The following is a 12,154-nucleotide window of genomic DNA, read 5'->3' as shown; positions in this document are numbered from 1 at the left end:
CAACATGACAATAGAGTTTGCACTATTGTTATTCCCATCTTACACATGAAAGAACAAAGACTGACTCGCCCAAAATGCAGAGACTTGGAGACTCACACCCAAGCCTGTGTGGCACAGGCCATGCGCTCAATCACCTGCCACACGGCTGCCCAGGCCCCCCTCTCAGCCTCTCCCAGAGTCCAAGGGATCATTTCTGTGCTTCTGAAACTAAGGGATAAGGCCCTCAAGGAAAAGCTACAGGGTGTTTGAATTTGCCATGTGAACAATGCAATAACTAACAACGGTCAACAACACTAGTATTTATTGAGAACGTGTTATATTAACAGGCACCATTCTATGAGGGGGGGACACAACCCCCCTCCCCCGAATTATCATCTGGATGGCAGGCCCCTTGTAGGACAGGCTTCCCCTATGGAGTGAATGTTCTAGGAACCCACCTGCGTCAGTGTACCAGCTGGTATTGTTGTGAGAGGCTGCATCTGGCTTCAGTGTTTTTTTTTAATTGAAGACTCTTTCAAACGTGTTTGCCCATTTCATGACAGGTGATTTACAAGCGTGCCTGCCTACACTGTGCTGAGTGTTTAGCAGTTTTTGACCAAAAACAGCATGACCCTCACACCCTATCCTCCCTATTCACATGATCTTGCCCCAAGTGACATTTTTTTTTCCTGGATGAAAAAAGTCCTCAAAGGGAAATGTTTTGCCAATGTGGAAGAAGGAAAACAAGAAAACAGCAGACGCACTAAAATGCATCAAAATCGGAGTTCAGAACTGTTCTGGGCAGTGGAAAAACGCCTCGATGGGTGAACTGCATCAAATGGAGAGCACTTTGAAGGAGACTGAGGTTTAAACATGTAAGAATACACAATTCTTTACAAATAAATTCCAGTTTGGGGGAGTGTCCCCCCTCATATGTGCATTACAGATACAAGTATTAATGCATTTTGTTGTCATGCAATTCTACTAGGTAAGCACAATGATTGTTTATGGTTAAGGAAACCGAGGCCCAGGGAGGGTAAGTAACTTGTCCAATATTGAGAAGCGGGCATGTGGTGGAGCCCAGGTCACTTGGCTCATAACTATGACACCCCTCCCAGTGAGCTATGGGATGAAACATCAGTGTCCCTCAAAGATTTTGGGGGAGAAAAATTAAAACTGTAAAACCATTTTAATACTAATATAAATATATTTATAAATACTAATATAAATATATTAATACAAAAAGTAAGTGCATTTTGGAATAGAATATAAAATTTGCGTGAATTTTAGAAATTTAGTATTTGTGGCTCCTTAAATGGGGGGGAGAGGCAGGGTTTGCACAATTTCCTTTTTAGTTGGGGGGATGGCAGGGGACAAATCTGGGACTAGTTCTAGTCTGGGTGCCCCAATCTCCTCTCCATCCTGGTGTCAATCTTCCCCTTCTGTTCACTGCAGTCTTGTGCTTTACAGAGAAAAACTAAAACTCTTTTAAGAGATGAAAACTCACAGTGGGCAAGAAGCTAAACCTACATTTGCTCTGACTTCCGGATTATGAACCCTGAAGTTTTTCACTGCTGACTTTTCACAGGAAGGTGAAAATTATACATACCTCTCCAAGGTGAGAGTCTCCAACAGGCCCTTTGGTTTCAGGATTTACAATAACCACCTTTACGCCAGGTAAAATCTAAGAATCAAAGGGAGAACATGAAGACTCAGTTGGCCCTTAGGCAATACAGCCACCCACCCTCCCCGCTCTGGCGAGGCGAGGGAGAGCACAGAGGCGGGAGCCAACGGAGGCAGTGCTCACAGGACCGTGCTCAGTGGGGACCAGAGGTACGTTAATATTCATCCTCAAAAATAAACCAGAGAACCAACTGCTCTGCCTTCGTTCAAAGGGATGAGAAACTGCACTCCAGAACGATTAACAGCTAAGAATCCGTAGACTACTTTAACCATGTAACTGCCCTTTCTTATTCACTGGATTGATGGCATTACAACCCCTTGAAGCAGAAAGGGCAGCAGGAAGGAACTGCCTGAGAGATGCCGCCCCAGCCTACAGTGAGAGCCAGAGTTAGGAGAACCTGGAGAGCAAGAGGGGAAGGTGGCGATTCTAGAGGAGAGTAGAAAAGACACCCAAGTGCCCAGGATTGCCCTCAGGAGGGAAAAGGAAGAAACAGGTGCTGGCTGAGAATGGCTCAGGGCCTGTCTGGTTACATGTATTCTGTCTCTTAAACCTCCCTTTTGATCTTGCGGTTCCAGAGGATGCTGTTACTTGAGGAACCCTACAATGACTACTTTGACTCATGCATCTGAAACCTCAAGGAAGGAAGACAAAAAGACCACTCCCTTTAGTCAGGGCCAGGCACTGAGATTTCGCTCCTGAGGCCCTAGCTGCTGGCTGAGGCAGAAGAAGATCTGACACAGTAAGATTCACCCAGGCCCACCTGGAGGAGTTTAAGCAGAAGAGTGAAACTGGGGTAAGCTCCCCATGGGGAGGATCCACCACTGGATATGTTAGCTCCCTTTTCTCTTCCCAATTTTCTCCTCTGCCTTTCCGAATTACTAGAAGGGATTCTGAGGCATCGCCACAATCTCTTCAAAGGGATAAGAAATCTGAAAGCTTATGCTAATGGTCCATCACCCTCAATAAATTGTTCAAAACTTAGAACTGACTGAATGTTCCCAGTTAGGACTGGGAGACCTGATCCCCAGTGTGATGGGTGGCGTTAGAAGGCGGGACTTTGAGAGATGACTACATCAGGAGGGCAAGGCCTTCCTGAAAGTGATTAGTGCCCTTATAAAAGAGGCCCAGAAATTTCCCTCGCTTCTTTCACCATGTGAGGATATAGCAACAAGATGGCCATCAATGAACCCAAAATCCCTTGCCAGAACCTAATTTACTGGTGCCTTGATCTTGGACTTCCCAGCCTCCACAACTGTGAGAAATGTTTCTGTTGTTAATAAGCCACCCAGTCTCTGAGGTTCCATTGCAGCAGCCCACATAAACGAGGACAATAATTAAATCTCTCTTTGAACATTTTAAAGCCCCATTCTAATCAAAGAAATCTTATCCCCACAGATAATTGCTCTCCAGTATTTTTAATCTCTTCCCCATTTTGGTTTCTTTTTGAACTATGACTATGTATATGTCTTCCTTGACCTTAAACCACATCCCTCCCCACCTGCCACCCTATTTTTCTCCTTGTAACATTTAGAAAGATAGAACTGGCTTTTTTTTAAGTGCTGCTCATCTCTCCACCTTGAATATAATGAACATTAAATCTTCCTAGTTTGCCAAATAAGAGTAACATGTCACTCATGTTAAAAAAATCTATGGAATTAAGAAAGTTCAAATTGAGTATTCTTATCTCTGTACTCATATGAATTTAAAAACATTGGTTCAGATGAAATGTTGAATTATCTCCAGGTTTCAATTAAGTCTTGCCCTGGGTACTAATATATGACTTCAGGTTTCTTTAAAATGAACTTCTCCATATAGACAATTTTCCCAATGGTTCAAAACAAATTACCTTTCCAGATTCTGAGAGGAGCAAACTCTGGGGGGCACCCCGTTCCACAAGACGAACCCTGCAGAAAAACAATATTTACTATATACAAGCCTTTTAAAAAATGACTGGACCGTGTTGACTACAGATAAATACTGCCTTCCCAAGACCCCTAATTCGTCTCTCCTATTCATGCTAGAGTAAGCTGCTCAAAGTTGGCATTACTGACATTTTGGGCCAGGTCATGTTCTGTCATAATTTTTTTGTGAGGGGCTATCCTGTGCACTGGAGGATGCTGAGCAACACCCCAGGCCTCTGCCCACTAGATGTCAGTAGCAACCTGCTTGTTGTGACAACCGAACTGTCCCCAGACACTGCCAAATGCCCTTGGGAGGCAGAGGTCACCGATTCAGGAGATGCGCTACTTGTGAGGGCTGGGCCAGTGCCAGGGGCACACCAGCGAACACAGCTGAGGCCAGGTGGCCTGGGAAAGGATCACAGAGCCCCGGGGCCAGGTGCTCACCTTGGGACACAACTAAAATTCCCTTGTAAGCTGATGAGGAAGGTTTTTCCTCCTGGGTTTAGATAAAGTGCTATTTCAAAAACCCTACTCCAATTCATTTATCTTGTTTGTCCTGTCTTTTATTTTTAAACTTTCAGAGGAGTCTATCCAATTTTTTAAAAGACTTTATTTATTTTTAGAGAGAGGGGAAGGGAGGGAGAAAAAGAGGGAGAGAAACATCGATAATCGGTTGCCTCTCACACATCCCCAAATGGGCCCCTGGCCTGCAACCCAGGCATGTGCCCTGACTGGGAATCAAACCAGAGACCTCTCAGTTCACAGCCAGGGCAAGGCTAAGAACTCTTTTATGTTTTGGAACTCTAACAGGGAATGAGCAAAATAAATTTACTGTACCTGTCATGTCTTAATGATTTCAGATCTACATACACAGTAGTTGGATCAGGCCCTGAGGTTCCCTAAACAAAAATAAATCAACACATTGTTTATTTGAAATTTAAATGACTGTATTTCCATATTTCATATTTTCAAATCAAGAAGTAGATCACTTAGCCATGTACATGAAAAGTCCAAACTATACTGTGAAAGCTCACCCTGTCTTCAACCGGATGAGGCAGGGTACAGTCAACACCTAAAAGAGACTCGTGGCCTTGCTTCATTCTCACGTTTCTTTCTTTTCCTCCCTTGGGAGGCTGGGCCAGGGACCTCCTCACAGAGGCTAGTGAAGCACTACAAGTTTACCTGGCTGAGGAGGGTCCTCCTCCCTGACGCAAAGCAAGGACAAGAAAGGTCAGCATCCATGGGGTTTTCAAAATTAATACTGGCCCAAGCTGACAACAAGGGGCCCACAACTGGGGTCCAAGGTTGAAGCATCACGATGCTATTTAAAAGTCACTTGACTGTGGTCACAGAAGACCTGAAAGGACCCACCCACACATGCCACCTTCATTAACTCTCACTCCTGTCCCTATACTTTCCTTATCAGTCTCCAAGCTCCATAAAAATCTCAGACTCAGTTCTGTTATTTACACACCAGGAACAATATGGCAGAGTTGCCATGTGGCTGGAGAAAAGAATATGGGTTTATTTGTGCTTCCTTTGCAAAGAAGCAATAAAATGTGAGGACACAGGAAAGCAGAAGGTGAGATACAAATAAAATTCAAATAAAACAAAGAAATCTCCATTGGTCGTTGTTATGGACCATAAAACTACTACTAAGAGGAAACATTTACAAGGGTGCCGAATGCCAGAAAAAGCTCCAAGTGTGTAGCACGTAGTGAGTCAGTGACTCTACAGAACCGCTGTGGGTAAGACAATACTATTATCTTCATCTTAGAGAGGAGCAAAATCAGGGGAAGTCCAGATAAAAAGTACACATTCCCATAGCAAGCGAGTGGAACTGGGGCTCATGCCGGACAGTGTGTCTCCGAGGCCTCTGATCCAGGGCACCACACATTCCCCTTGAAGTTGTTCCCAAGCACAAGTTTCACGATAGTCACCTGTAAACATATTGCTACATTGACTCTTGATCCAAAAGTAGTGCTGACGGCCCGAGGAGACAGACCGATGTCTTTGAAGAGTTTGGAAAAGGACTGTTGGAGGGCGATTCGGGGCCGCTCCTCGGCCACCACCACACACGTCCGGATGCAGGAGAGGTTGATCCCTCTGGTCTGTAAGACACGGTGTGTGTGAGCTGAAGTTAGCAGGGTCATAAAATAACTGAACAGGCAGAGCCACTGCTCTATTTCTTTGGTCAGGAAAAGCCAAGGACTGTGTATTCTCACCCCAGACACCCAGAAAAGACACGAGTTTTCCGAAAGTCCCAAGGCATTCCACTAAGGTCATTCCCATTCCCTAAGGTAAATGTGCTCTTTCTCTATTTCTTTTCTCTTTTATCTAAAAACTTAGGTTCCTCAGCAATCCATTTTTATCCCTCCCCATTTCTGTACCTTGTATTTCTCCCTACTTCAAATTGGAGAGATGGGACTAAGAGGAAAAGAACTCTAGCACCCCGGATATCAGATCTCTCAACTCCTCCTTCCCTTCTTAAGGCCACATTTCTCTGTTAAAGAAAGCTCAGTGTTTCCTGACCCTCCATATGCCAGTCAGACACGTGGTCACTGGAGACACATGCATGAGCTGCCCCTTTGTATCTGGGTGGTCCCCAAGCTCTAACATGCTGAGGTTGCAAACTCCACTGGGAAAAATCCTGCTGGAGGTAACAGTTCCTCTTCATCTTTATAGAAAGTCATTCCCATTCAGCCTCCCAACCACTTTCACCTTCTTCTCCACAAATGAAGACTCAGATTAAACTCTGAAAGAGTGCAGTAAATTAGAAAGTAGAAGAGAGAAACTTCCTGAGGTTTACAAAACACCTGTTTGACTGCCTAGAAGAAGCCAAGCAGACACGTCTGTCAACCCCTCCTTAGGATCATACCCGGCCCATTTCTTTAAACTTCCCAGGACTGGCTACTTGTTGCAGTGGCTTCTCACCTTTAGCACCTCCACTTGGTTTCCAAGCCCTTTGGTGCAGAGTTCCATTACCGAATAGGAGCAGAATGTATCCCTTATTTTGTACTGGTTAACAGTGGAAAGCCAGAGGAAAAGGTTGTTTTCTAACTCCATAGGAGGAATTAAGATGGACTGGTGACCTGAATAGACACTGCAATGAAAAAAGACAAGAGCTGACAATGTCAAACCCTGCTAAGTATCTTGATGTTTTAGAACACCATCAACTCAACAAATATTTACTGAGCATGAAGGGCAGCATAGGGTCACATTCGATATAAAGGTCTAAGAATCCTCCTTGTTCGCATGCAACTCACAAGACACAACAACTATAAAATAAAGCAGGCTGTGGTATGTACAGTAACTGAGATGGGAATAAAGGACATCAAGATCACAGAATAAACAGCAAGTCATTCAAACTGGGAAAGGTCGGGTTGGGGGTGTTTTGATGTATAGGTGACACCTGAGCTGTAGCCTGAAGACCGAGCAGGATTTTGCCAGGGGCTGGAGGAAGGGAGGATGGTGATGAGAGTATTCCAGGCAGAGGAACAGAGGTATAAAATGCAGAGGTATAAAATTCCATGCTGTGTTTAAGGCTGACAGAAATAGCACCCCAGTGTGAAACATTAGAGCACAGGATGCATGGGGGAGTGGAGAGAGGTGAGGCCAGAAGGGCTGTGGTCAGACTATGAAAGGGCTTAACTGTCATACGAAAGATTTAGACTTCACCCAGCAGGCAGTCACTGCAGCTTTAGTTGGGACAAAACTAGACATATGGAGGAGGGACTGGAGACATGAGACACTGAAGGCTGAGAGACACTTAGGAGAAAGTGTAATAGTCCAGGTGAGAGACGATGAGGGCTGGAGTCCAGTGCAGCCGGCATAAAAAGGAAGGCATGGTCCTGGCTGGTGTGGCTCAGTGGACTGAGTGTGGGCCACAAACCAAAGGGTCAAGGGTTTGACTCCCAGTCAGGGTACATGCCTGGGATAAGGGCTAGGTCCCCAGTAGCAGGGTGTGTGAGAGGCAACCGTACACTGATATTTCTCCCCCTTTCGTTCTCCCTCCCTTCCCCCTCTGTCTAAAAATAAAATAAAATAAAATCTTTTTTAAAAAAAGGAAGGAACAGCAGAGTCGCATTTCATATATATAGCCTACAGCCATGAATACTCAATTTCCTAAACCTGAGTACAGATCAGAATCCCCAGGAGACTAAGAATCCTGTATTTAAAAAATACTGGCCATTCTCAAGGGTATAGAGACATAAACCTAAGATATTACCAAACCTTGTTATTTGTTAATTAAACCCACTTCAGAGGAATACCCTGAGTGTATAATTAATTAAATTTTAACTTATGTTGATTAAAGAAATTAAAAATAATTAAAAATAATGGAACTGTGGTCTCCACCTTTGGAGATCTAAGTTAGTAAGTCTGGGAAAGGCCCGTCATGATTTTTAGACCCCTCGGTGATTCCTATATTGACAGATTTAGGAACAGCTGAGCCAAATGAGGTGACATTTGGCTGGATGTGAGACATAAAGATACAGAGGTTGATGGTGACGCCCAAGTTCCTCATCTGGGCCCCAAAGTGAATGAGCCCATCCTAACAAAGATGGGGACACTGAAGGGGATGGTGAGTTGCACACGTCTGTGAAGGATTCATGAAGACATCCATGCAGGAGGTGAATATGCAGGTCGGAGACAAGGTTCTCTGGGTGGATAGTGGAAGGACTGGGAATATGCTTGCTATTCCACAAGAAATAATCTGGCCGGGGTGACGTGCTGCTTCCCAGCAACATGCTGTCATCCTGTTATCTTCCTTCCTGTCAAGACTAGGGGGTGCGTTCTGGCTGTCAAAGCATGACATATCTTACCCACGTATTATCTCTACTTGGCTCTACTACTAAAATGAGGATTACAGGATGGAGCTGAGGAGCAGGTAATAAGATCACTGCTCTCTTGCATGAGGCAAAAAACTAGAGAAAAGAAAAAAAAAGGGAATACAAATACAACTAAACCAGCATCAGAGGTACATTCTCTGCACCTAATGTAGAATCAGCATTTTACTGATTAAAAAAATAAAATAAAAAAATCAACATTTTATTGATTTTTAACTCCCAAATTAAAGGAGTGAAGGGAAGGATGAGCTGGTTGGAGCTCCCACAGACATCCCCACCTTTGCTTTTCCATTCTTACCTGCAGAGACACCAGAGTGCAAAGCCAAGTCCACAGTAGGGGTCAAGGCAGATGGCGATCTGCCGAGAAGAATACAACTCACACTGGAGTTTGATGGCTCTGCAGAGAGCACTGACTGCAGAGTGGGACATCTGGAAAGTAAGGAACACGGAACAGGGTGAAACAGCATCCTGCAGGCGGAAAAACAGCTCCAACGACAGTTTTGAGAAGCTTCAAGTGCCTCAAACTCTTCAAAATGATGTATAATTTTCATTGGTTCAAAAAGCTTAATCTAAGTCTAACTTAAGGTAAAAAATTTCTGTTCATTAGTCAATACTGAGTTTTATAAAATATGAATCTGTCATTCCATACTCTCTGTAACTCTTATTATCTGTTAGCTTCCATGCTAGGTTCAGAACACGGCATAACACAAATTCCTTGGGATAACTTATTCCGGAAGAGCCGATGCTTTTATTTAAATATAGCAGGGACCCTTGATCCTCTGCCTGCTGGTCTCTGGTACAACCAGCTGGCCTCTACATCTTAAGTCCCTGGGGCAGTGGTCATCTCTATTTTTTGCAGGCCTGGCATTTTACCAGCATCCAGTGAGTGAGTAAAAACACCCAGACTGCTCTACCTTCACTCCTGTAAGCATGCCTGTTGTAGAGACACTAAAATCAAGATACGCCAACATCTCAGGAGTGGGTGGTTTATACAGCTGTGGCAACCTTTTCCTGGGTAAATCATCTGCAAGGAAGAGAAAATTCTATGTCAATCAGATATGCTGGAACATGAAAATCATTGCTCTTTAACTGGTTTTCTGTGGCCTTGCTAGGGTTGAATTTAGCTTCTGGGATTTGCTAAAGCTTAGGCTTCTCATATTCAACCCAGCGGCTTACATATGTCACTCTAAGACATGGGCTGGAGTTGAGGACACCGCTAGACAATATGAACAAGTCTACACTAGACATACGTATTTACCAGGTTAATGAAAGGTGTCATAATATAGTAGTTGAAAAATAAGGAAGTAGACTGATGTTCAAATCCCACCTCTGCCATTTTTCGGTGATGCGACGTTGAAATTATTTAACCTCTTTGTGTGTTTCCTTATCTCTAAAGATGGTAATAATAACCTTCCCTCACAGAATTGTTGGGAAGTTAATTCACACAGAGCAATCTGAAAATGAATAACTAAATGCTCAAAAAGCTTATTATTATCATGCTGGTTTCAAGTTAAAATTCATTAGTTACAGTTTGGAACATGTTATATTAACCTTGGACTGCTTTAAAACGTGTTTTCCTTTAGCAGGTTTTTTAAAAAAGATTTATTTATTTTTAGAGAGAGGAGAAGGGAGGGAGAAAGAAAGGGAGAGAAACATCAGTGTGTGGTTGACTCTCATGTGGCCCCCCACTGGGGACCTTGCCTGCAATCTCCGAATTCGCCCCGACTGGGAATCGAACCAGCAACCCTTTGCAGGCTGGCACTTAGTCCTCTCAGCCACACCAGCTAGGGCCCCAGCAGATTTTTTTAAATGATAATTTTATTTACATACTTCCCACTTTCCCTCCAAATTTGTTTTATAAATATGTCAAAATCAAGGGCATCAAGGATATCTCTAGCCCCAACCATGACTTTTCAATGGTTCCTTTTGCTTTCTAGATCAGGAAACAATTCTGACTCTGATTTTTATACTTCTATATTATTGGGTGTACCCACCTCTGGTCAAACCAAAAGGCTTTCTTTTTCACCTTCAACCCAGCTTTGTATAGGGGAGGGTCATTCATGTGCCTAAAGAAACCTTCCCAGTGTCTGTATCACTGTCCATATTTCAGGTTTTCCTGAAATGTGAGTGAGTCCAATAACCAGAGTAGATCTATCTGCGTCATTAACACCAACTTGATCCATTTGTGCTACTTACTATAAATGACTGTGCTTATGTCTTTAAGTAACAAATGCAAAAAAAATCTAGTTTGGCAACTGGCACACAAAACCCACAAATACATATCCTTCCCTGCATTTAAGCCCATATTAAATGCCCGTGAGGTGAACCCTATGTGGTACTTACTGAAACCAAGTTAAGAAAGAAATTAATGGTTAAGAGGTTGGAATGGAGCCAAACTGGGTTTGAATGTCAGTGCTACCATTTAACTTTCCTGCACCTCAGTTTTCTTATCTGTAAAATGAGAATAAAATCTGCACCAATCTAATAGGGTTGGTGCAAAGATAAAATCAGGTAGCACATTTAGATGTCTGGCACATTGTAAAGGCTCAATTAAAGATATTATGATTATGTGTGAGATGCTTTATGTTATTTTAATATTTACAACACCATAAAGTAGTTATTACAACCCCTATTACAGACAGTTTTGCCCAAGTTAGCAGGCATATTCAGAGAAGAACAGAGTATTAGTATTTAAACCCTATCTGCCTGACTCCGTAACTCACACTCTCCCCTATACCATTTTCCAGGTAGCCCTAGGTCTTATTCCCTTCTTTAGTAGAAACACCATCTAAAATTCATGCAAGCTTTATGGTTTTCAAAGAACTTTATGATTCATATAACATTGTATTGGATATCTCAGTGTATATGTGAGTCAGGTGAGGGTAGGTAGTGTTTTAGAAAGGGCTCATCTCAGACGAGGTTAAGTACTAAAGCTCAAACTAGAGCCAGGTATTCTGATTCCTGGTCTAGTGCCATTTCTACTGTATCACATCTAGATATAGACTATCAGGTCTTCTCAGTATTTTACATGGCCCTACATGTACATGGTCATATACAGTGTAAAAATCTAACCATTATTTCATGATGCCAAGAGTAACAGCAAGACCCTTTTTGTTTCTAGAGTCCTTCGCATATTGTGATCTACTTCTTTGGAACTGGCTGCTGCAGAATCTGGCCTTTTGGTAATGCAAGCTGACTGGGTATTAAGTTTTGCCTCTGTCTTGGCAGAGGCAATACGTTGTGACATAAGAGCTACATAAACAATTTTGGCATAAGAATTTAGGAACTTTCAGGGAGTAAATGCTGCTGTTCCTTCAATTCTGGAGAATCTTCCCTTCACCTGTGTCAATGATGGTTGGCCAGGTTTTCACATCTACAGCTGCTGCAGCCTCTCGGGACTTCAGTAACCTCATTAGCATCTGCGTGGTGAGAATGCAGGCGGCTTTGCTGACCTAGAAACAAATGAACAGAAATGAGCACCAGGAGGATTAGCCCCCATGTAGCACCAGAGGCTGCTGCTAAAAGCAACTTGAACACCACACTGGACAGGGCAGTATTAGTTTTTCAAAGGACACACACAGACAATGGGGGTCAGTGGTTCCTCTTACATTTGTCTTTCTGGTAATGTGTAACACTTAATCGCCTTAGAATGATGGAACTGTTCATGACACAAGCTTTATTTACAACAGGGATTCTCAAATATCCCACAGCTTTAATCTCAGGATGGATCCTACAATCTTCTG

At 43.2% G+C, this 12,154-nt stretch overlaps 1 protein-coding gene across 2 annotated transcripts in view; it reads right to left on the bottom strand.

Moving 5' to 3' along the window:
• The window catches only part of DIP2B (disco interacting protein 2 homolog B), a 226,388-nt gene that overhangs the window by 8,238 nt on the left and 205,996 nt on the right, over positions 1–12,154 (bottom strand). For both annotated transcript variants that reach the window (XM_037136676.2, XM_037136683.2), the window contains exons 28-35: positions 11,752–11,863; positions 9,326–9,435; positions 8,710–8,840; positions 6,499–6,667; positions 5,505–5,675; positions 4,402–4,463; positions 3,510–3,567; positions 1,589–1,663 (exon numbers count right to left, since the gene is read on the bottom strand). In XM_037136676.2, coding sequence (XP_036992571.2) covers positions 1,589–1,663; positions 3,510–3,567; positions 4,402–4,463; positions 5,505–5,675; positions 6,499–6,667; positions 8,710–8,840; positions 9,326–9,435; positions 11,752–11,863 — 888 coding nt within the window. The remainder of the gene's footprint in view (positions 1–1,588; positions 1,664–3,509; positions 3,568–4,401; positions 4,464–5,504; positions 5,676–6,498; positions 6,668–8,709; positions 8,841–9,325; positions 9,436–11,751; positions 11,864–12,154) is intronic.

This window comes from Artibeus jamaicensis, unplaced genomic scaffold (genome assembly GCF_021234435.1).
Source record: "Artibeus jamaicensis isolate MK-2021 breed Jamaican fruit bat unplaced genomic scaffold, CSHL_Jam_final contig_233, whole genome shotgun sequence".
NCBI lineage: Eukaryota > Metazoa > Chordata > Mammalia > Chiroptera > Phyllostomidae > Artibeus > Artibeus jamaicensis.
This window is presented reverse-complemented; position numbering and strand designations above follow the sequence as displayed.